Here is a 24645-nt window from a genome sequence, read left to right on the forward strand (position 1 = left end):
TCAGGTTGAAAAAAAAAAAAATACCGCTGTGATTTGCAACGGCTGCTGCTAAAGCTGTTCCAGTCACCACGGAGCATTATTCCAGCAAGGGTCTTGAGCAACCAAATAATTCTGTTGCCAGCGCTGCTCACGTATATCAACGTGGGAAGGGAACAGAGCAGTTAAACCGGGGATAGCTGGCTGTACCGATGCGCAGTGGCTATCATCTGGATTGTGGTTTAATTTTTTTTAAGCATTGTTTTCAATTTTTTGGGGTTTGTATTGTTTTGTTAAATATTTCCATTTGAAGAATATGGTCTTGTTCCATGTTAATAATTGCGTGAAGACAGCTGCTCTTCATTGGAAGAGCAAGATCATCTCTTACGATAGCCCTGCCCTGCTTTGCGCTACGCCTGAATGCGCGCGGTGCGAAGGAATGCGTCTTGAAGAAAGGGTAGAGGGAAAGCATTGCTTTTAAACCTTGCGTTCCTTTACCGCGGGGATCACTGATGGAGTAAGGCCGTGCTAACTAGATGTGCTTTACCAGGTGGTAGGTCACTTCTGTCATGGCTCTGTAGATAGCCAAAAAGGATTAAATAAATAAATAAACAAAGGTAATAATTTTATTTTCCTTCTTCTTTCTTGCAACTGCAAGATGTATTTTAACTTTAGTTGAAGTTCAGTTGTGGTTGTCAAAATTTTCTGTCACATAGAGAGTTTCCTCATCATAAATGAGAGTAATTTTTAGGATAAAATAATGCTGTAGCCTAGTTAAATAGTTTATAGCTATACCCAACCACATCTTTATATGAATAAACACAGGGCTGTTCATGTTGTTTGTTCAAGGACGTTCTCAGGAAGGCAAAGTCTATCAGCCAACAAGACCTCCTTCTAAGCTGAAACTTTCTGATGTGCAGCTGGTCTCAGGTAGGACACGTACACTTTAAGAATAATGTTTTTATATATATATATATATATATATATATGTATACGAGATCGGTTTCATCTTAGAAAAGAAAAAAAATCTGCTCAAGAACTGAGATCTCATATCAAAACATGTAACTGCTACCAAGCTGTTGTGATTGCACGCTCTTTCTTTCACTACTTTTGGACTTATTTGAGCACTGTACTTTTATCCTTATGTTGAATCCTTTATACGAAAACCTATTTTCATTGGGCTGCTACTAGGAAAGACCTTAATATAATGGACTCGCACAGTGATAAGCCAGATAGATGATAGATAACATTCACCTGCGGTTAAAACTGCTTACAGGTGCTCATACTTTGGTTTAGCAGCACAAGTATTTACAAGTCCTATAGAAGTAAAGCGAGCGGATTTCTACGTGTGCCAAAAATGTACGCACTTGTTTGTTAGAAATACTTGGTTTAGTGCATGGACAAAAACTTGACAGTCCAAAGTTACTCATCCCATCTCTGCCCTTTCTTCTAAAACGGGGGCTCCTGCGCTGTGCACAGACCCTCAATCATTTCACAGAGTTTTACTCGCAGTAAGTTTTAAGGCTCTAACGAAATCATGCGTTTGTTTGCTGCTTAACTCGAAAGCCATGTAGGCATTACCAGGTCTTCCTTGGGAAAGCCTTAGTTCCGTCTGTAACTAACTGCGACGCTCCGTGTGATGGGACTGCTGTTGGGGCAGCAGGGCTGGCGCCGTGGGGGCTGTCACGCCGTGCAGGCAGGCAGGCGGGGCTGCGCCGCGGGATACAGCACGGCAGCGAAGAACAGAGATTGTAAAAGTATCATCAAAGTCACTAAAGGCTGCAAGTTTTATGCATGTGACATTACTTGACAGATACAGCTTAAAACATGAGGTTAGAGTACATAGTCATCTCTCCTACTTCTTTATGAAACAGCATTTTTAAGACTTTTTCACTCGCTCGGGGACGGGAGCTCTGGCAAGGCTAGCTCCTCGCCAGCTGAAGATGTAGCGCCCAGCCGGTCCTTTGCTCTGTGTGGCTGCAGCAGGCGTAGCTCGGAGGCAGGCCCCAGCGAGACAGCAGCAAAGCAAATGCTTCGAGGAGACGGCAGCTCAGATCATTTGCAAAAAGGGAAGCAAAATACATTTTCCAACTGGTTTACAAAACTATGAAGTCAAAAGGCAAGCTGCCAGTAGGCCTGTCCCCGAGTTCACTAGAATTGGGAGTTTCTGCCTCGCTAAGAGACAGAGGCTTTCTTCTTCCACTTTTTAAAAACTGTTTTAATTAAGAGGCCTGACCGGCCAGGTGTCCGATTGCCACTTCTTCATGCAGACATGAATCTAAATTTAAAAGAGCTTTAGCAAATAATGCTTCTTTTCGTTTAACTTTTCAGGACAACAGATCTCCCTGTCTTCTGAAATAAAAAGGCTTTCTTTTGAGGCCCGAGCGTCCTTTGCTTTCATGACTTGGTGACGAATGGGATAGCGATAGGAAGCCTGCCCAGTTCCTGTAGAACACTACCTGCTTTTATTCACCTAATGGGAGCTCAGGGAACTTTCGCCTTTACTTGAAGGCAATAACATGTTTTTCACCTGCCTGCCTTCGTGCACGACAACGTTACGTTTGTTGGAAAAGTTCAGAGCTGTCAGTGGCGAATGCCAGCTCCCCCGCTCCTGGCCTGGGTGCCTGGAGCAGGTCGGCACGGGCTGCTCCGTTTGAGTCTCCTCTTGCAGAAGGGGCGGCCTGGGAAGGCGAAGGCGGACCGTCAGCCCGAGCTTTCGTGTTCATAGCTAGTGGAAAAAGCACGCGGCGACAAACCTGCAAGAGGAGACTGACACCAGGCTCCCCTAACTCCTTGGCATAAGCAGGCCCAACGCTTCGGCGTGGGGACACGCGCAAGGCAGCGAAAGGAAAGAGGCGGGGGAGCAGAGGGTGAGAGGCAGCGAAGGAGCCCGCGATGGGACAGACAGATATGGCAAATAGGGCCTTTATGGTTGTTAGAACGTTTTCGAACCTGAAAGTTGATCCTTTTTTAATATATTTTTTTATTAAATAGATGCCTTTTGTCAATTCAGCGAATGGCATTTAAAGAGGCTCGCTGCAGCAGGCCAGACAGATAAGCCCCTTTTTGTCTCACTGGGGACATTAAAGTGTGTTTATAGAGTTGTAAAGGAGGAGGTTTTGCGATTCTTGGCCTTAGAAAGACATCCTTAAGATGTGCTGGGTTCACCCCCTCAATAAAATGTTCAGGTTTGCACTTGGGATGACCCTGGCTAGAAGGGGATAAAGCACTGAAATGTTTGCATCCAGTCTCTACAAAACCGGGAAAGGAAAACACACATTATTTGTAGCACATTACAGTAAATAAAAACACTGAATGAGTCCAGACATTCAGCTAGACTCAAAACTGAAGAGCACGGTCAGCTGACGTTCATTTTTGCTTTCTAATAACTCAGAGAGCGCTCGCTTCAGCCCTGCCTGGACTGGGGTCCCCCGCCTTCTAGAACTGACCCCGTACCTAACGCTGCCAACTATTGCTCAACAACCACCTCTTGCTGCTCTTCAGCAAAGTCAGCCAAGAGCTTGGTGTCAGCGACCGACCCATCAGCCCGCAAACCGTCGGTCGCTGACGAGGGTGAATCTCAAGCGAAGCTCCGTTATTACAGGCTGCGTTGAACCCAGGCAGGAGCATTCCACGTAAGCCAAACTCTTTACAGGTCATCAACAGCGAGATGTCAGGAAAAAAGCCTGTTCTTGTCCTCGCAGGTTCATTGGTTACGAAATCTAGAATGCAGCATAGATTAAACTTCTTTTTATCCACTCGAGTTACTCACAAAACCATGTTGTTCTTTTACAGTAAACAACCTACAGTGTGTTAATTTGCTGGAGAACATGGGAAAATCAAAGCAATTTTCATACAACATGAGACCAAGCACTGCTGCAAAATCAAGAAATACAAGACTCAAGCACTAAGCAAAACTGACTGTTTGGAATTTAAAAAGCACATTCCGGTACAACTGTTATCTTTCACAATGTACAAGTCGCCTACAACATATTAAACTTGAACAAATTTTCAGTTTTGTATTATCTCGGCACTCCAGGCCAAGCAGACTTCTAAGGAGTTGGACTCATTTTATTTTGTGTACAAATTAGTTTTTAAATGCAACCGTTAATTTATTTACTGGCAGGATGAAATCTGAATTGCATTTGGAAACAGAAAATGAAGCTCTAAGCCCAGCATTACAATAGAGTTGCAGGGGCTCCCAAAGTTTTCCGTTGTCTAAAGTTGGAATTTTGAATGTGTTCATCAAACGCAGTTTCAAAGGAGAGGGAAACTGTGCTAGAGGTGTAACCGTTCTGACAGACTGCTGCTCCATTTCACCTCAGATTCACTACATGTGTTTCAAAATCTAAACCGTAACGGAAGAACAGCCTTCGTGCGCCACTTCCGTACTAAAGAAACACTTGTTTCTTAGCTAGCTGTGGGTTCGGAAGGAAAAGTAGAGATGTTGACAAAAAACACTCAGTAAATAAATTGCTTTCCACAGCCTATGGAAATTGTTAGGGGCGTGTTTTCTACCCTTTGAGATGATCACCAATTTTTTCCATATTCGTAACTGCTTTTATACTGCACAAAAAGTTTCTACAGAAAGCAAGATGGGACCTATTTTAGAAGAAAACTTGTTCTTTTAATAGCTTTGGAGCTGCCAGCGTACAGTATTTACCTTGCACAAAGTATTTAAAAATATGAACTCAGCAAAAATAAAAAAGCATTACTCTAGTTTCAAAGCATATTGTTTTCTGGTTTTTCTTCTAGATGGTGTTACATAATTCTAATTTTTTTAATTAATATGATGCTTTGAAATAATAGGTGATGGCAGTCAATGTAAGTCTGTTTCTCTGCAAGCACTTACGCTTCAAGGAGACTGATTTTCTTTAACACCCCTCACTGTGGTCACCACACCTACTACAACAACTTCCTACTTGCTTGAAAGGAAAGGCAACAGAGGTATGCAGTTCTTTGTAAAATTTTTATTCTGTTTCACTTACAAAAAAATTGACAAGCTTTGTTCCAACATCTTCCATTCAAAACTAAATAGAAGTAAATGCTTTACAATAAATGCAGTTCGACCTCTTTAATATACTGCGTTCATCGGGCCAGGTCCCTGGGGATGAGAGGCAAGGTAGATGTTGAAACAGTAATGGAGGTCTGTTAGCCACTGCTCTTGAACTTCACCACTCTTCAGTGTCTGGAAAGAAGGGGAAAAAAAAGGTAAAACTCAGTTTCACCAACAGCACTTGCAAAGCTTCCCTTTGTTTCCACAGTTCATCCGGGGCGCTGTTAAAGGTGCCAGGTGGCCTTGTTCACCTGCACACAGCGACATTCTTCTTCTCGCGTGTACGTTTTAACACGCTATGGCTGTTAAAGCCGAAATAGTAAAGTGTTACTACTTGGTGCGCTACGTTGGTGTTACATTATGCAGCGTGTGAATCGCACCAGATGTGATTTCCCTACCCTTCTACTGGCTTGCTTACTTTCCAATTCTGCAATTTATAGTCCATTAAAATGCAAATGAGCGTCGTTCTGCTAAAGCAGGAGCGCTCCATACCCCGGTCTGCAGGAGAACAGACGTGGCCCAACAGACCAACACAGCCCACGGTCCGGTAATTCACTCTCCTCAGCATTCATAAGCGGTTAGAAAACCCCAGCAACAACAAACACAACCCAGCCACAGCGGAACATCACAAAAACTGGCTGAGGCGTTTTCAACGCCAAAAGAAACCAACCACCTCGTTCTCAGAGAATTTGCACGATATCTCTTACATCTGCTTTCGCCACCACTGAGGTTATGTTTCTGGTAACGGGCTTTTGAAAAGGTACCAATGGATACGTGTGGCTTATTCAACGCTGTGGGACATACAAACTCTCTGCGCTAAAAACTAGCAAGAGCTTTGTGCAAAGGCAGTTTCAGATTTTTTTTTTTTTTCCTGAAGAGAGAAGCAACTGTAATAATCTCAAAACCACTGGAACATAGACACGTCAATAGAAACCCCGGGTTTTGCAATATTTGAAAGAGAATATATTTTGCATGGTACATATTTAAGAGAGTTTGTCTGATTTAATAACATCTTTGTACACCTGTATACCCCTGCTCCAGTAAACAGAAAAGACTAGTTTCTTATTTTGGGACAGCTCTCCCTCAGACAGGCCGGGTAGGTAATCCGCTCCCCGTGCGCTTTGTTAGGAAGCCAGCTGTTGTCCAGGGCGGCCGGACTGGGTGCAAGCAAACCTTCAGAACTCTCCCGTCCGTGCAATGACCACCGGAGCTCGGACAAGTAGCAGCCTTCTACACGGCCCAGACTTCCAAGACAACTAAAAGCCTAATAATAGTAATAACAATGAATAGCTCGTGGTTTGCTAAACATCCGTTCTTTGTGTTTGCAGTAATTTTTAAACCTTATATACCCTTGTAATCTGTGGGAGACAACAAGAAGTTTCATACCATGATGTCCTTGATAATCTGTTGCACCAGAAATTCGTTTGTGATCATATGGCTCCTGAGCTGACCATGTTGCATTAGTAAGCGAAGCAACTGAGCAACAACGGGCAGTTCTTCCCGACAGATCCTGCTCACTTGCAGACTTTGCAGCATCAGTCTCAGTAATCGTGGCAGGAGTGCTAACGCAGAAATACATGATCCCCACAGCACATCCCTGAGAGGAAAAGAGAATAAAAATTGCAACGATTGAGGACATTTCAAGTATGCTTCTGTGAACTAGCCTCAGAGCTGCACGAGGAAACGCGCCTCTGAATTCAGTCATGCTGACTGCCTTCACCATAATTAGTGCCGAAGCAGAACATTTGTGCCAGAAAATGCTAAACTTGAAAATATTCCAAAATTATGTATGGCACTGGAAAAAATTTAAGCTCCTGCCCTGGAGCTTCAAATGTTGCTGAAGCTCTTACACAGTGTAATTTCTGCTTGATGCAGCTGGGAAGAGGTTTTTGGTTCAGTCATTGTTCAGGTACACCCGGGTCTTTATTTAAGACTCAGAAGAAATTAAACAATGGAATCAGCTTTTTGTGGTATGCAAGTCATTAAATGAAGTGAAGGAGGACGCCGGCTTTAAAAACACGTCTTAAAATTTAAGTAAGCTTTGAACAACTTTCCTGTACATATAACAGTTAGAGGAAAAATCTGAAGTTTAAACTGTTTAAAGACATTTCTGTTATACAGGTAAATAAACTTATTTAAATCTGGTATCTGTAGCTTTTGGTTTTTTTTTTTTTTTTTTTTTAATCAAATGGATTTGCAGTCTATAAAATGATGCCTGAGAAGTTTTGTTAAAGCTGAAATATCAAGTCAGTTAAGAGTACAAGCTTATAAAGCCAAATCCTTTGCATGTTGCTTTTCCATGTATCTAATAAAACTAAAGGCTAAAGCTTAATATTAAGGTATAAAGATCCACCTCTCTAAAGTCAGGATGGTTCTGACATCTAACTAGAACAATTAGAGATGAAACCTTCTTCAGTTATTGTTTCAAATAATTCCAGCTAACTTTGCAGCTCTTTTTCTTAAATCCAAGTACTGTTTTGAAGTAAGCAAAAGACAGACAGCAAAACAAACTGGGGGGTAGGGGGGGGGGCATCCTTTCATTTTACATCTCTAAATACTTGTGGGTATAAAGGCAGAGACAATTAACATGGTAAGAAAAGCAGCATTACCTTTTCTGTACATGTTCTGCATCCTCTTTGTCTAAAGTTAGCAGAAAGTACAGAAGACTGTAACAACAAGAGGCTAAGAACTTGTGCAGGTTTTCACTGAGGATGCAAGCTTGATCCAAGAGCTTATTTATGGCACATAGAACAGATCCAGCTGTGCTATCGGGTATTACAACCAATCCAACCTGTATTCAAACAAAAAAACCCAAGTTCATCACTTTAGACACATGTTTTTTTGCTGGTGTACAAGCATGTCTAGAGCTGAACGAATCTTTCACATCATAACACATATTACTTTGTTCCTGTTCAAGTTCTACACACTACTACATTTTTTTCAAATCCCTGTTTTCCTAAGAAATTGTCACCCATACCAACAGCAGGTTAAACTGGCATCTTCATTCCATCCCCTCTAAATAAAGTCATCTAAACCATATTTAAAAAAAACAACCAAATGCTTTGAGCTTTGCTCTGAAAGATGGTGCGGGCACAAACAGAATCTTTTGGACCGAAGAGGCCTTCCCTTTTAAGCACATAGCATGGACAGAGCAGCCCTTCCGTGGCTTGAAACAGCAGCGAGCAGTCCCTGAGGCAGAAGGAAACTCGGGTTTACTCTCCAGAAGGAAAAGCTTCTCCTGGATCGCCATGGGGGTGAGTCTCCTGAGAAATCCGACAGGCTCCACAGGAATGAGAGCATTATGAGCCCAGTTAAATTAAAGCTAAGGAAACATATGGTGGGCCCACAGCTGGGGTGATACTCTGCTCTTGTTAAAATGAGAACATCATCTCGAGTAAGGATTTTATGGGCATGATAAATAATTTAGAAAAAAATATTTTTGGGGGTAGAGGCAGTGACTTAGAAAGCAGTTTAAATTTCAAAGTTCTATTGAGTAACTATCCTAGATTTTTGTCCTGTAAAGCCATTAAAAAAAATTCACGCATTGCTAATGTGGCACCATTTATCTTATTAAAAAAACTAATTTAAGGAGTTTTAGAGCAGCCTAATTTGCTCACCTGCAAGTACATTGTTTTAAGCTGACAGAGGCAGTTGGTTCACTTAACAAGGTCAGCTGTTTCTTTTAAAAACGTTTAGAAAAAGATCAATAAAGTACAAGCTACAGAAATGAGGAATGTATTTCACTGGTAAGATTACTCATGAGAGGGAAAAGATAAAGAACAGTAACGGGTTCAAACTTTGAAATACTTCCAATGTAAGACACTAGGTGTATTTCAAGGCCACGAGCACAGATCGCCGTCCTAAGCTGGCCCCGCACCGGCCAGCTGCAGGGGTAGGAGACGGATGGCGTTCCTGCGTGACAGGAGACGGACTGCAACTGTCCCCAAGACCCTGCTGAATACTACAGGACATCGAGGCACTAAATAATAAAAACTAATAACGATGTTCCTGACCGGCCCCAAATAGGAAATAATGATAGTGAGCTAGACGGATGTCTGCATATAAAGAAGCATCCTGAAGATCAAATTAGCCAACACTGCTGATGAAACGCACCAGTCAGCCAGCCTGGAAGATGATGTGGACACAGACATTTCAATTTATACAAATTCAGTAGATGAGACTGCTCAAATAAGTTCCCATATAGGATGTTGCTTACACAGTGCCTTTCTTCCCTGCCCATCATCCAGTTAGAGACCTCGGGCAGCAGTCTAACCAGCTATAAAAATCCACTTAACTGTTTACTCTCAAAGAGACGGTGTAGGAGAACACATAAGCTGATTTAAAAATTGTGATTTAAGTCAACATCTATCCCCAAAAATCCAGACTACAGTTATAGGTAAGCCACTCCTATGGAAGCTTTCGTCTTGGCAATTTTTCAGTAGGCCTCCACCCATACAGGGAACTGCAGATACTTGTTAGATCACAGAACCGTCTCGAGAGGGGACAGGCAGGTCCTCCTCTCGGCAGGCAGCATCGCAGGGAACTACAAATTCTGTCCCTGACAATTCTGTTATCCAGCTCTGGCTCTGCCATCCCCATCCTCAGCTCAGGGTGTGTTCAGGATTAGAAGGAGAAGACAGACTGTAAACCTCATCTAGAGCTGCTAGTCTCTGTTTTGAAAAGCAAACCAAACCAAGAAACCTTTCATTTGCGGCTGGCCTGGCTTGGAAACAAGCTGAACTATTCATAAATCAGAGCAAAAAAATCCATGTAAGTTTGGATACCAACAGTTATTAGATTTTTTTTTTTTTTTAAAACTCTGCTTATCTTATTGAAAATTTTTGCAAATGTTGAAATTATGCATGAAATATATGGAATAAGTGGATTTGAGGGTTAATGAGACCATTACAAAATTTATCACAAAAAAGCTAACATAGAAGACAAAATGGTACTTACCAGGTATTTACAGATGCCAGTCTGGAGAATGTCAAAACACTGACTTTGTGAAGGTACAGTGGACAAGCTGTGACAGATCATCTGTTTAAATAAAACAAAGTTATATTTGAGTACTCTAATGCAACCGGCAACCATTCACTGCGTAGTCATACTTTGTTGACAGACCTAAATACAAAGTACCTACGGGGACACGCAGCAGCTTTGTCTCAAAGTATTGATTCTTTATAGTGTATAGGAGTAACATAGCCAACATGAATTGTTCAGTGTTTAAAGAGATGACGGCCTAGACCATTAGGTTTTTTGGCAGTGGCTTTCTTTGTTTTACCTATGTTATAGAAGGCCAAAAATGTTCTATCCAGCTACACTGCCACGCCAAGCCTCCACATGCCTTTCCTCAGAGCTCAAGAATTTCGGAAAACAACGTCCCAAATAACTTTATCAAGCATGAAACAGAAGAATCACAATCAAACAGGAGAGAAAAATAATATAACAAAAGAAGAAAGTAGCAAAGATCCATTTACTCTTCTACATCACCAAAAATATCACGTTGGTACGATGATGGTACGAAATGTAATACTACAATGGGAAATCTTGTTTTATGAACTGCCAAAAACTTCCTGGTGCTTATAGAATCAGGCACTAGCAAGCTGTTATTAGCTGCCCAGAGGCATGAAGGAAAGAAGTTTTTTAAAAAAAAAGTGAACTGAAGACTCAGATCTTCATTTTTTAGTAAAGAACATATGAGTGAGAATGGCCGGGGGGGGGGGCGGGAAAAGAGTTGACCAAGACCCCATGAAATGCTATATAGCCCCCGGATAGGATAAAGAAACCAGAGCTCTAGTTCTGGTAGCAAGCTGTACTACAACCCTTGGCAGATGGCTTTCTCTGTTCCTCTTTTCCTTCCCATCTATTCCAATAATTCGCAAACCAGTCAGAGCTGGGATGGCCTCCCTCTGCTTACATTTGTTGCTTATCCCACCAGTGTCAACTGAAGCCTCCAGAGAGCAACGCGCCCAGCCCGAGTGCGTTATGAGACCATTAGAAGCCATGACGTCCTGCTAAGCACAAACAAGATGGAAGAACCAATACAAGAGGAATGAAATCTCCTGTTTGTGCTTAAGGGAATCAGAAAGAGAACAGCAAGATCAGACGTTTGAGGGAGGAAAGAGTTTAAGCCCCCGAGTTTTACAAATATCTCGACTAAGCAAAAACCATTCCGCTAAGAAAGAGCTAAAGAAAACTTTCACGGAATGATCTGACTTGAGGGATTAAATTCTGTGATAGCGTCCTGGTTTTGAGACTTAAGTTGAATCACGGCAGGTCAAGACACCTGAACAAGAGATAATGACAAAATAGAAAACATCGCCCACATTGTGTCAAAAATAATAGTCCACAGTATTTCCAGCTGAAGAGAGACCCTGAGGAAAGGAAAGGTTAGGAAAAGAACCGTTAGCTCAAGGTCCTGTGGTATGAAAACTCAGCCCTAAGTCTTGTGGATGCCAGTGGTGGTTTAATCAGAAATGGCCAAGCAGTATCAGCTGTGGCGATAGAAAAGCGTGCTCAGCTTCTTTCAAAATTACATGCCACACATGCTTTTAGCCCTGCTTAAGCTGGCCAAATTCAGGAGATCCTTAACACATCTGCTTGACGGAACATAATACTGTCAGGACATTGCTCATGTTCATTAGTATTACAGGTGTAATCATGCAAGTATTTTGTTTGACTAGTAGGACTATTTAAAAGACAAGTTTATAGATACTCTTGCACTGAATACCCTTATTTTTGATACTATACATTTATTTAATAATGAAAAAATACTATTAAAACTGTGTACTCCATCCTAGATACGGCAGTGCTTCTGTACACTGCAATTTTAAAGTGATAAAATATGAAGTACTCTGGAATATTCCCAAGAAACGCACTCAAAACATTTGCATATTAGCAGTGTCAAGGAATAAAGTCAAGCTGAGACAGAGGTTACTACTGGGGATTGTCATGTCAAGGACAAACTCTGATGCTCATCTGACTGAATATTTTAATGAGTAACACATAAAAGGTAAAGCTACGTTGATGAAATCTGTCGGCTGACAGCTCAAAGTTGAAAAACACTGCCATGACAGGAGGATTGGACTAACCTATAGAAAAGATCGCATGGGTCTGATGAATAACAGATACAGAAAAAACTCGGTGAAACAAAAGTGGCAGGTCATGCACTTGGAGACTAACAAAAACTTCTGCATGCAGTTAGGAGTTTTAACCGTTGGAAATGAGGAGAAAATTCTGTGCGTAACAACTGACCGCAAGGTGGTTGCGATACAACCATGAAACAGGCAAATGTCACTTTAGGATGGAAAAATAACAATAATCACAATAGAAGTGATCAGATAGAGTGATCATCTGTTCAATACTACTCTAAGACCCTACTTAGACCATTTCTGACATACTGTGCAAAACAGGAGTCACTCATTTTCAAGAAAGGTAAATTCAAACTGAACAGGCACAGAAAAATGGCACAGATATCCTGTCTGACAGGTGTCGATGGAAAGAACTTAACCCACCGAGGCTGGCAAAACTATACCCGAGAAGGGATACTATTGTCACCTACAAACACAGCAAAGAGGTGAAGACTGCTGCAGGAAAACAAATATAACCAAACAGCAACAAAAAATAATGATGATCCTAGCTAGCCAGGAATGCAGATGAGCTGGAAATTCGGAAGGATTATTATGAAAGGGGAATTGCAGGAGACATCTGCTGCTCGTAAGACAGAGCTCAGGAAGTTTACAAACAGGGTATGCCGTATGCTTGTGAGTACGCCACTAGACACGGTAAGCTAGGGAGATTCCTCCTCATTTGATACCTACCCACATGAGGTCAACAAATTAAAGACCTTGAAGGCAAATCCACCAGGCCCACCAAGCAAACTAAGATTTTCTTAATAAAGCCATCATTAACATTTCGCCCCTAGGACTACATCCCTAGAACAGGCCTACCAGCCCACCGAGGTTCTCCCTGAGATGAGAAACTGCAGGAGCATTTCCTAACAGGTACAATTCACCGACACTCGGGCACCATACCATTCAAGAGCAGCATACTTGCTCAGAAGGGTGGTGGTAAAGCGCATTGGCAAGTCTGGTTTTCGACCTTTTAGATCTTTCTGACCCTCAAAATAGCACAACCATTCCCTACATCCAGTTCTATTTTCGTACTATTAAGTGGGAGTGGCAATCCTTTTCAATTCCATAAATTAAATCCTGCTTGAAATGGCTTTCATAACAAATGCCTGTTATAAAAAGTGAAACTGAAACGTTATTAGACATGGAAATGAAAAGCAAAGAAAACGTAATTATCACATGAAAATTAGTATTTTTCCTGACAATTTTCCTTAGGCAAGGGTTTGCATGATGTTTAATTTCCATAATAAAATGTCACAGCTGATTCATTATTTTACATCTGATTAGCATTTATCACATTTTTGGTGCATTCATAGATTGGTTTTGGACTAAAGCCAGAGTAGTTTTGTTGCAGAGTATTCCTGAAGTGAACAGACAGAGAATGAGCATTTCTGATCATAGCGGGGGTTTATACCTTTTTGAGACAAGTGTTTTATAACAGGTTTGGTTTAGGTTTAGAGGTTTGGGGGTTGTTTTTTTTTTTTCTTTTCTTTTTAATTTTGTTTGAATAGCCACTTGAGTAAATTAAGCCAAAGAAAAGCATTCTCTTAAATACGGGGATTAACTGTTAGCATTATGCAGCAAATACTACAGGCTTCATAATCCACTGGCAGCTTTTCAAACCAAACCTTCTTGATCAGACAAGCCCAACTACCCATCACTCTGAGCCACACAACCACAACAGCAGGCTCCCTACTAGTGCTTCAGGAAAATGTGACTACACAGGCCTCCTTGCCTGCTGCACTGAAGACATACTCCAAATGGAGCTAAAATGGGGGCGGGCGGAAGGCTGGGAAGGCCACCCAGGAGAACTCCCTGGGCTTTTTGGAGATCCTGACACCATGGAGTATTTTACTCTAGTCTTCAACTGGATGAGTTAAAAGCATTTTTGCTGCTGACCGTCAGCCTGACTGACTCTTAATCCAACCTGAAACAGGCTCTTCATAGCCCTAATGTACAATCAGAGGAATCCATCAGTTTAATATTGCTTATCTGTAAGATGCTCTCCACTCCAAAAGGCAGAGTTGGGAGGAACCGAGGAAGTCCAGTCTCGATCTGAGCCCTCATGGCAACAGGCACACACACAAATGATGAACTGAGAGTACCGTTTTGTTCATTATTTAACTTTTCCCACTCCCTAAATCACTCGGTGCTTCCCATAACGTGATAGATTCCCGACTCAAAAAGCCTTAAGGGAAATACTTTAGCAGGAACTCTCCAGAGGAAATCTGCATATAATTTCAAGTTTAATCATGCTGCAAAGTACTCTCTTAAAAAAAAATAAAAATATATATATATATATATACACTCACCTCCCTCTGAAGACACGCACAAGCGTGAGCACAGAGAGGAACCAAGCAAGCAGAAAAAATAATGCATCAAGTATTTTAGTGAGCCACTATGTGGAGTCAGACCAAAGACAGTTCAGACTCCAAATAAGTGATTTTATCAAAAAAGAAAGTTGGCACACACCAAACACTATATCCTAATGTGAACTTCAAAATATATTTTTCAATTCACATCGACATCCACCTCAAACATGGGTAACTAAAATGTAACAGGCTGTTCTGCAGTCAATTCCCAAGCCCTCGTGAAATGACTGTTTCGAGCGGGACTCTATCCAGTATAACACGTTACTGCAGAGCGTAGAAAACGAGAAGTTTTCAGGTGATGGGGCAGGCAATGAAGCTTGTCGTCTGAAGCTTGGCCAGCTTCCCCCGAAGCACCCTAGCTTATCAGGCAGTGTACTCCCTTGACAGGTGCTGCTTCTCTTTCTGAAATAAATTGATTTGACAGGGCAATATTAACAGTGCCCTGAGTTGTTGAGAAAGCTGTGTACAACAAGAGATCTTTGTTCATCTGCCTTGGCTAAGCTCACAGGGGCGGATGTGAAAGGTATTCCTGATTCAGTGACTCCAGAAAAAAAGAAAAAACAACACAAAAAAACCCCACAACAAAACCCCCACACAATCACAATAAAACAAAACCTAGGTTAAAAAAAGGAAAAAGCCAAGAAGAGGGAAGGGAGTCTGCAGGAGAACAATACATAGGTGGGCAACAGGGGGGAAAAAACACTATGGGGCTAATTTTACATACAGGATAGCAAAACAGGAAGGCAGAAACTTGTTTTAAGAATTACAAATGCTTAAGAACATGTATCGTGTCCCGCATCTTGATGGAGTATGTATTTCCAAAGACTTAGGATTATGAAACAGTTAATTGCTGGATGGGAAACAGAGTAACTACAGCATGCAAACTTACCGTGCAAATCTGTTGAACTGTAGCCATTGCCTATATGCAGACTCCTAGGCCGTGCGCACAGTCTGATACTAAACCTACATTAAAAGTCAACTAAACCAAGTGAAGTTATCTTTATTTGCCACTGGACACAAATACATGGGTGACAATCACCACTGCTCACCTACTGCGCAACACTTTGATCACGCGTTTAAATCTGGGTACCAGCAAGATACGGTGCCAGGAGGCAGAGAACTATGGGCTAGAGACAGTCCTACTGTCTCACTAAGTGACAAGCACTTCTGAAAATATTATTCTGTTGCAAGCAAACCCAGGTTTTATGCTCCACAGCTAACATGCTATCCAGGAGGAGACAAAGCCGTACCTGAAAAAGAGCACAGGTCTGGCTCTCTTCTCAGAGCCACCTTACTAACAAAATTCAAAGAAAGGACACCATGAAATAGCTTTGCTACCCAAGGAGCTTTCGTTTCATCCTCTTGCAGCCATAATAAGCCCCTCTTTCACAGCTCTGCAGCATCCTCGCAGCTAAAAACGTGACCACGGCCGATTCCTCCTGTCAGACCACATGCGGGACAGTCAAAGGAACGTCTGACATACAAGTCTCCAAATTCACCTGCCTGCCCCCTCGCCAAACGAAAGGAGCTGAAAAAACAGAAAACCCTACACTTAGGAAACTAGCTCTTGTCCCACAAAGCCTGTCTTTTTAAGCAAATTTAGTTCAGGTATCACAAACCAGGATGTGAATTTATAGCGTAATCCACAGTGACTGTGGAGATGTTAATTCACATTAGTCACATGCAGTAACGTGTAAGCTCCCAGCTATAAAACATCACAAGATACACTGGAAGCTTAAGATGCAGGCACAATGGAGCACTGGCCCGAAGACTGAGTTAGGTTTCTTGGGGGGCTGTGTTTTGGTGTTTGGGTTTTATAGGGTTTTTTTGGTTGTTTGGTTTTTAAGTTTTCTATCTTAAGAAAATGATGGAAGAGACCTCTGAAAAAGAGCTCTATTCATTTTCAGAGGCATTACATTTATTTATATAATTTCTCTTTTGTTTCTTTGGAATTTGCGTTACTTTTCAAAAAACAAACCCCATTATTTTCATTTCTGAACATTAAACGTAGATACGATGTATCTACGTTTAGTTTTACAAAACACTAATGGGCTTATACAGAATTCTTTTATCCTCCTTTAAGAGGGTAAAAACTATAGCGTGTTTCTGGTTCAGAAGGGTTACTTTTCACCCTCAGCTGCTTTTTCTCCCCAATGTAACTCTAATCTGAAAATCTCAATAAAGACCACAAGTTGAAATCTTACAGGAAGTTCAACTCAAAATTTTTTGAAGTGCTAATCTCTGCTTGAAGTTAAGCTTCAGCACCGCAACACCACCAAGTCCTTGCAGGACTTTTAATTTACATGCATTAACTTGCTATCTTTAATGATTTGCCATGATTTTCCATAGTGTATCAGAGCAGATCCAGCCTTCCCAACTCTATTTCACTTATAAGACTTCTCTGCTTGTGACACAAATTAGTATATTACATTACACGCATCCCAAGGTTTTTGAATTCAAGACTGCTCTTAAAAGCAGCTGGCCTTCCCTAGTGTTTGCTCTTAAACGTTTTAAACGTTGAGTATTTTATTTCAAGTCAGTTATGTGCTCAGTACAACTCTAGAATCTCGACTTCAAGCAGAACTTTTGAATTATTGTTTGCTTTCCCCCTCCAAAATGTTCAAGTGTCATAAACATCAAATATTACAACAACAGAAATTATCATGTATACACTGTTACCTTGTTAAACTGTTCATTCCTGTTGGCACTATTTCATTCAATAGTAGCCGAGCAATTCAGTTACAGGGGAGTGAACAATATTACGGACAAACACTATAGGCACAGTTAAAATGAACAAAGACTGAAGCCTCTTCCCTAAGGCTGCAACCATTTATTCCGGAGCCCCATCTATTTCAGCTACAGGGGTATGATTTTAAATAATTGGCTTTAATAAGGCAGAAGTCATTTTAAGTAGAAGTTGCTCCAGAAAATGAACCAAGATTTCCACATTTAACATATCTTTTAGACAGAATATGACGATTAACCTTTACAGCTATGCAAAATGGCATTTAAAGGGACACTTTTACTTAAGCATTGCTCCTTAACTGAAAATCACCCATTACCTAAAAGCTCCCACAATAACATGGTTTCAGATTTCCACTATACCAATTACCACTCTCTAGACAAAAAAAAAGTTACAAATAGTATCCACCTCAAAACAGTTTTTGTTACAAACCACTGAGAAGCATTAACTCCTATTAGAAGTGCCTTTGTTTGGCCTTTTCACCAATTACGGTTAGACACATGCTACTAACTGCACTGGGTGTATTATAACACACTCCAAAAGTCCAAACTGCCATTTGAAAATGCCTCAAGTTATTCTTTTCCTTTACACAACCTGCTCTTTCTCCAGAGGCACACCTTTTCTCCTTCTGCATCTCTGGTATGTGTGTGTTATACATTAAACACCTTCTTACAGTTCATTACCATTAGAAATACACGCCACTCACTGGCACGGTACAGCTAGACAGTGACAGAAAGCCGGGACTGTGTTCAATCCAGAGGAAGGCAAAGTCGAGCAGCAAGCAATCAAGCCAACAAGCTGTGGCCTCCTACACGTTCACACCTGGGACCCTTCATCCCTTCCCCTTCCGTTTCCTTAGCACCACAACCCCAGCTGCTCCTGCCTCGCAACCCCGATACCCCCGCAGGCCAAGCGACAGCGTCTGCTGAGCCTGGTCCAGAGCGACGCACGTGCAGGCTGGCCAGCTGGCTGCTGCCAAGCAGCACGCAGAAACCAAGTTATAAACTGCCTTGTGCTAACCTAGAGTCTTTTTCTCTTCCACCTGCTTATTTTCATAAAACTTACACGCCACTAGTATTTGCAACTTTATTCTTTTCGCAGAGAGCCAAAAGCCAATGGTTTAGACAAAAACTAGTGGTGGAAGAGAAGAAAGAAGAGAATGAATGCACTAATAATAATCTGATCACTAGTTGCATTTATTCATAGGAAACCAGGCTGTCCAATCATAATTGCATCAGTTCCTTATTTACTTTCATCCACAATAAAGTAATTCAGGTTTCCCTCATAACGGAAAAGTACAGCTACACAATGAGAACTCTTCTAAATGAACAATTCTCAACATAGAGGCCTGAATGCTGCCTGCTCTGCAGCCAACAGAGGGCTGCTCTCACTTACTGGGTATTTCAAATTACTACAAATATTTTGCTTAACATGACAGCATCGCCATCAACTTCATTATCCAGCAAGGGAAAGCATGAAAGATTCGTCATTCAGAAGCCGTGCCACTCAATTCCATCAAAAGTGTGACTCAAGCTGGGTTTTATTATTTCCTGGAGCACTTCTTTATTTAAAGAAAATATTTTTCTGTCACAGCTAAAAGCATTTTGATTCCGAAATTGTGTCATACCTTGAACTATGTCCACTTGGAAGAAAGTTGTCTCCAAACCTACCTTCCTGAAACTCAATGCACATAGAGCTGTCATATCACACTGCCCTTCAAGACATCCTAGAAAAGCCTCATGATTTGTTGGCAGTTTTCTTCTCCCCAGAGGCTGCAGATCTGGGGGTGTGGGGGTGGTGTTGCTGTTTGGTTTATTTTCTTTTGAGAGGAGAGCAGCTTGTTCAATACCTGGTGGAAACTACTTGCTCTACAAAAAGTATTCCTGTGCAACTTTTGGCAAATCTTGAACTGAAAGGCTTTTCCCAAGCCAGGATTTTTTTTTTTTCTTCCTCTTTTCTTTAAGATGGTCCAGCCTTCAAATCCCAAAGTTTTTATGGACTCCAGTCCCCGGAATGTTTTTCTTTACAAATTGAACATGAAATAGAATATGGGTCAACATGTTTGAGGTTGGAGAATGGTACTCAACAAGGAAAAGAGAAAACTTAATGAACACAGCACTGTATAAGATATTTAAACACAGATAAAACAGCCATCTAAAAGCCTAAACAGCTGATTTTTTTTTTTAAGTGGACATCCACTGCTCTCCCCTCACCCACCAAGCTAGTCACCTTGTTGCAGAAAGCCCACAGGTTGGTTGAGCACAATCTGCCCTTCATAAATCCTTGCTGAATATTCCTGATCGCATCCTAGGTGTACCCAATATAACCAAGTTTACTACAAACTTTCTCTCCACAATCATGAAGACGTTTATGAGGAAAAGCCTCCACTCTCCTTCTCAAGTTCAGAGTTGTAAGTGGCACTCCAGAACTCCCTTTGATTCAGAGTCTACAAAATGAGGTAGGTCTAGAAGGTCTCAGCGCTCTTCACAGATTTTTGATGCGTGGGATTTTTGTTCCCATTCTCTCTTTCATAACTTAAATCTCCAGAAAAGACTTCAGGCTGACACATAACTGCAGAAATAGCACAATGCTCCATAGGATGTCCAAATCCTCTTTCATTACTAACCAAGGATATCCAGCTCTTTGCCTAATGACTGCCATCCATTTCTGAGAACCTGAGAGAGCACCTTGTACCTTTCCCAGGTAAAGGTACTTAACAAAAGCAAGTCTCAAGTTTCTGAAAAGTAAAAACTCTCCTTGATGGCACCAAAACACTGAAAAGATTGTGGCAGAAGTAGTAAATCAAACTTGCAACCAGGAACCAAAGGCACAAACAAGGTATCTACGATCAAACTACTTCACCTTCCCGAAGTCAAAACATTTTTATTGTGTGGTTTCTCAACCAACTTTGACAGATTTGTGGAAGAGAAGCAAAAAGAGGAAGGAAAGAGGACATGAGGGGTGGCATTTTCAGAAGCAGGTAAAGCATATATAAATCCTTCAAATATATGGGATTATGCTAACCCTTTGAGAAACACTTGAAAGTGATCTCCCTAGTGCATTCACAGAGGAACAATCCTGTGTTCCATACAGGACCGGGAGAGAAGACATTCTAGTCTTTCAATATTGGAGAAAGGTGTTTTGGTGAGAAAACACATCACTACTACCCAGAAGAGACAAAGTGAAACAAGTTAGGAAGAAAGTTTAGCTGCTCCACAGGCCAACTGACCGAAGGCAGGACATCTGAAGATATGTGTCAGTCATGGTACCAAATAACAATTTTGCTTAAAACACCACTCAGTACATAACAGCACATATGCAGTATATGCCTCGGACTATCATTAGTTTCATTAATTTCAGTGGATTATGACTTAAACTTTACGATTTGGAAGAGCAAAACCTACTGTACTGCTTTCTTGAACCACAAAGATTGCCATGAAAACCCAGAACAAATCATACAACTAAAAACTTATGTTACACTCTTCTTTCTGTATTCATGACAGAGACTTCATAAATACTGTCAAATTGGCATGTCATTAAAACATGATTTCACACCTTAAAGTGGTTTATGGTGGGCTAAGCAACAAAAAGAGTTGAGCCAGAATGAAAACTAATATGCACTTGTTCTGAATAAAATCGTGTGGCTCAGATCCCTTTAGAACCAGCAATAAAATTAAACTTTCAGTTCTTATGATCTTATGAGCAGGAACCAAATTCACAGTGAAGTTTCTAATCCCAGTAAATTTTGATTAAATAAGCATCAGAAGTTATTCTAAATAACGACCAATGCCAACTTAATATTACTTCCAAGTTAAAATGTCACTTAATGCAAGTGCTTTTTAATTAACAGTGGAATTTACTGTCAAAGAAAACTCTTCATAATTAGTATTTTTACAATTAATTTATTTTTGAAAGCCAAAACATATTGCTGGTCTTAATCTTATTAGTGTTTAAGAATCTTCCACCAAGGCTTCTACCCATTTTTTCCATGAGTATTGTTTTGCATGCTATGTGCCTGAACGTTCACCTTCTAAAGCAGCTTCCTTCAAAATATCATCTGATGGCTACAGGAAAACATTGGCTGTTCGACAGCTATTATATTTTTTCATTCCTTTTTCAACTAAACTCACAACAAGATTGAGGCATCTGCAGAAAAGGGATGGAGAGCACTCGGAGTTTGTATGCTGTCATTTAGAATTAGTGTTGATGTATTACCTCTGTCACAGCCCAGTGGTGTAAAAACTGGTCCAGATCAGTTAGGTAAAGACGGACAGGTGAAAGCTGTGTCTGGCTAATGTGTGGCTTTCCTCTAATGCCCTGGAGACTAGTCAACTCCTCTCTTGAAAACCCTAGAGAAAAAAAAGCAATACAACAGTATCACGAAACAAGCCAAGCACTGTTCTACTTCAACAGCATCACTGACAAAAACTGTCTTTTAAATTATGTCTGCATAACATTTTTTTGTTAAAAGCTCTTGCTTGGTATTTTAAATCACGTATATCAAAATACAAATTCTGGCTTCTGAAAGAAAACAAAAATATTTGAAAAATTGATGGCATAGCCATTTAAACTATAATGCGGTATAAAAACTGTAAGGCGCCCACCTTATGCTGCTCTTCTCAAGGTGTGTATCTTTACAAAATGAAAAAACCCACAGGTATAATACAAGACAGTTCACTATGTGTTCACAGTACTCAGTAACCTTCTAACATAACCTCAGGGTTTAAAAAAAAAAAAAAAAAAAAATCATTTGGCTAATTGTTTCTAGCCAGGTAATAGGTGTTTTAGTAAAACAGGACTACTGCTCCAAAACCAGCCACTTTGGTTTTGCTTTTGTTTTCTCAGTTATCAGTACAACGCTGTCTTCACTGTTTTAGGAAAAAAAAGGTAATTTTTGAAAGCAAAGTAGCTGAACATTATGAATGACTGAGGTGATAGAGAAAAGACACTTTCTTTTTACCACAGGATAAGTTACTGGAAAATATTTCTCAGAAATATTATGCCATTTGAACCACTGTAATTTCCCAAAGTTGCATCACCCCAGAATACAACTATTTTTATATCTGAGTAAGAATATAGTTGCAGAAGTAATTCTGCTCACATGCTGACCCTGGGCAGCTCACTTCAACGTACTTTGATTACTTTATTCTGATGGAATGTTTTTAATAGCGTAAGCATGTCCACAGGAAATCCCAGAGGCACTCATTTGTATTGTTACGAGCCAATAAAAGGCATTGACTTAAATCTAGGAAAAAAATCTTGTTCAAGTCATATGCTGAATTTAGGTTTTCCTCATACTTTCCAAAGCAAGTTGCCAGAATGAAGAAAATATATGCAAATATTCAGCCTAAATGGCAATTCAAAGTGTAAAAATAGGGTGTCAAAAATCAGATCAAGAGGGGAAAAAAAAAAAAAAAAAAAAAGAGAGTATCTCATAAAAAAAAGTAACAAGTTTAGAATTACTTTCAGGAAGTACTTAGTATACCATTTATTCTAAATTAAAATCCAGCAATTGACTATCAAAACAAATTTCATTTTGTTAATTCTGAATTATGACATTCACATGGATTACCTATAAGGGTTGAAAACAAGAAGCTGAAATAGTCCACATCATTCACTGAATTATCCTGCACTTGGCACTTCCAGCCTGCAAAGGACGATCTACACAAAACCAATAGCAGATAGTTTATTAAAAGCCATATAATTAAGAATTCACAACCTACCTCCACAATACAATCAATTAGCATGACTAAACTGTTAATTTTAGCATTCCTGTTTCTAACTGCTGTTGTTAGAGTAGCATTTAAAATAGCTTCAAAACCAGAACTCACTCTTTTCAAGACAAGTAACATTGAACTTTGTATAGGCTTAGGTTGTTAAGTTGATTAAATTACTGAGATAGCAACTTTTCATAAATACAGGTATAACCTTTAATATAGTGATGACAGCCAACATACAGTAAATTAAATTAGTTTTATTTCCCTTATTTGGTAAAAGTCATTATGTTACAAAGTTGAGCTGTATTTTTCATTATATCCACTAGTTTTGATACAGCTCTTTACATTAACAGTAGATCCCATTTAAAAGCAGTTTCAGCGTCTATTTTAAGCTACTGAACACAGAACTAAATTTAAAACTTCCTTTCAGATTTAGAACATATAAAGGAGCAACATGCAAAGACAGGAGCAAATCCCTTCTCAAAGCTGCCTGACGCTTCCCTTTTTAGGGGCAATCTGTAAGAAGTGGTACACCAGCCTACTTTCATTTCTCAAATTAGAAGCCATATGTGCTTGTGGAAACTCGGAGCAAACAGACACCACCGATCACCTAGCAGCAACACCTTGCCCGTCTATCAGTGCAGAACCAAGAGAAAGTCAGGAGCTGGGAGCAAGTACATCTCACACGTGCTTTCTTCAAAAGGCTGCAGCTCAGACCTACATCACATTATGCAAAATGCGTATTATTCAAATTTACTTGTATGCTGCTCTTGGCACCTGCACTGCGGACTATGTATCTTTGCTGTAAGAGATTGCCGCTTTCTGCTCTTACAATCTTGCGAAATTTCAGAACTTCTGAATGCAGTTTTCCAAGCCAACTATCTGCCTCGGATCACTTTTTTCCTAATTTCTCTTCGCTAACAGCCAAAATGGCTTAGCTCATGGGTAACAAAATTCTGGAAAGCTTGTTTTTCAGAAATTTTTTACAGCTCCATGTTTCAGGAGCAAAAATATCAAATTTGGAATAACTTTGTGCCAGGCATGTACGCTTTGCCACCCCATGAAAATCCATCCACAATATTTCAGCATCCACAAAAATGACAGCTAGAATATGCACGTGTCTGGAGCACCTCAAAAAGAAAGGGGGAAAAAAAAAAAAGGGAATTTCAGAATTTCTTTAATGTAAAGAAAAAATTCAGGATTTAATCAGACTACCATGTAGGATAATTAATTCGGGGGGGGGGGGGAACAGAAAAGGAAATCACGGCTAGGTGAGAGAGAACAAAGAAAGGCTTTATGAAATAAAGCTCCCACTTCACATTGTATCCTTAATGGCAAATCCTTATTTCCAGGCATATTTCAGGCAACCTAGTGACTTTGTGGTGCAGGCAGCTCTGCATGGTCCCTTCTAGTCCCTAGGAGGACTTCGGTCTTCCTCTGAGGCCTGGCTCATGGCTTCCTTTTCGTAACTTGTAGTCTCCTCAATCTCTCTGCATTCACAAGGCTGCCACTTGGCTGGCAACATTGAGCTCTCCAGAGACAAACCCCTTGGCCATGGCCAGTAGTCTTCTCCCAGGAGAAGGAAGAATTTCCTCCCTCCTCCCAAGGGAGTCCCAGTCCAATTCATTACAGCATCTGAGAGATTTCACAC

General features: G+C 40.6%; 2 protein-coding genes across 7 annotated transcripts in view; one reads left to right on the forward strand and one right to left on the reverse strand.

The window, feature by feature from the left end:
- INVS (inversin) overlaps positions 1–4624 on the forward strand; it is a 97460-nt gene extending 92836 nt beyond the window's left edge. Inside the window, exons 15-16 of the mRNA XM_082320863.1 lie at positions 826–906; positions 3772–4624. Of these exons, the coding sequence (XP_082176989.1) occupies positions 826–906; positions 3772–3887 (197 nt within the window). The 3' untranslated portion in view covers positions 3888–4624. The remainder of the gene's footprint in view (positions 1–825; positions 907–3771) is intronic.
- TEX10 (testis expressed 10) overlaps positions 3681–24645 on the reverse strand; it is a 64568-nt gene continuing 43603 nt past the window's right edge. For 3 of the 6 annotated variants that reach the window (XM_082321001.1, XM_082320999.1, XM_082320998.1), the window contains 6 exons: positions 22850–22938; positions 21493–21626; positions 9989–10069; positions 7642–7823; positions 6419–6629; positions 6086–6296 (listed from right to left, as the gene is read on the reverse strand). In XM_082321001.1, the coding sequence (XP_082177127.1) occupies positions 6087–6296; positions 6419–6629; positions 7642–7823; positions 9989–10069; positions 21493–21626; positions 22850–22938 (907 nt within the window). In that variant the 3' untranslated portion in view covers position 6086. Of the gene's footprint in view, positions 3699–4955; positions 5165–6085; positions 6297–6418; positions 6630–7641; positions 7824–9988; positions 10070–21492; positions 21627–22849; positions 22939–24645 lie in introns of those variants that run through there. The other 3 variants (XR_014229116.1, XM_082321000.1, XM_082321002.1) reach the window with 3 other exon arrangements.

The sequence above is a fragment of the Platalea leucorodia genome, assembly GCF_965183815.1.
Source record: "Platalea leucorodia genome assembly, chromosome: 1".
NCBI lineage: Eukaryota > Metazoa > Chordata > Aves > Pelecaniformes > Threskiornithidae > Platalea > Platalea leucorodia.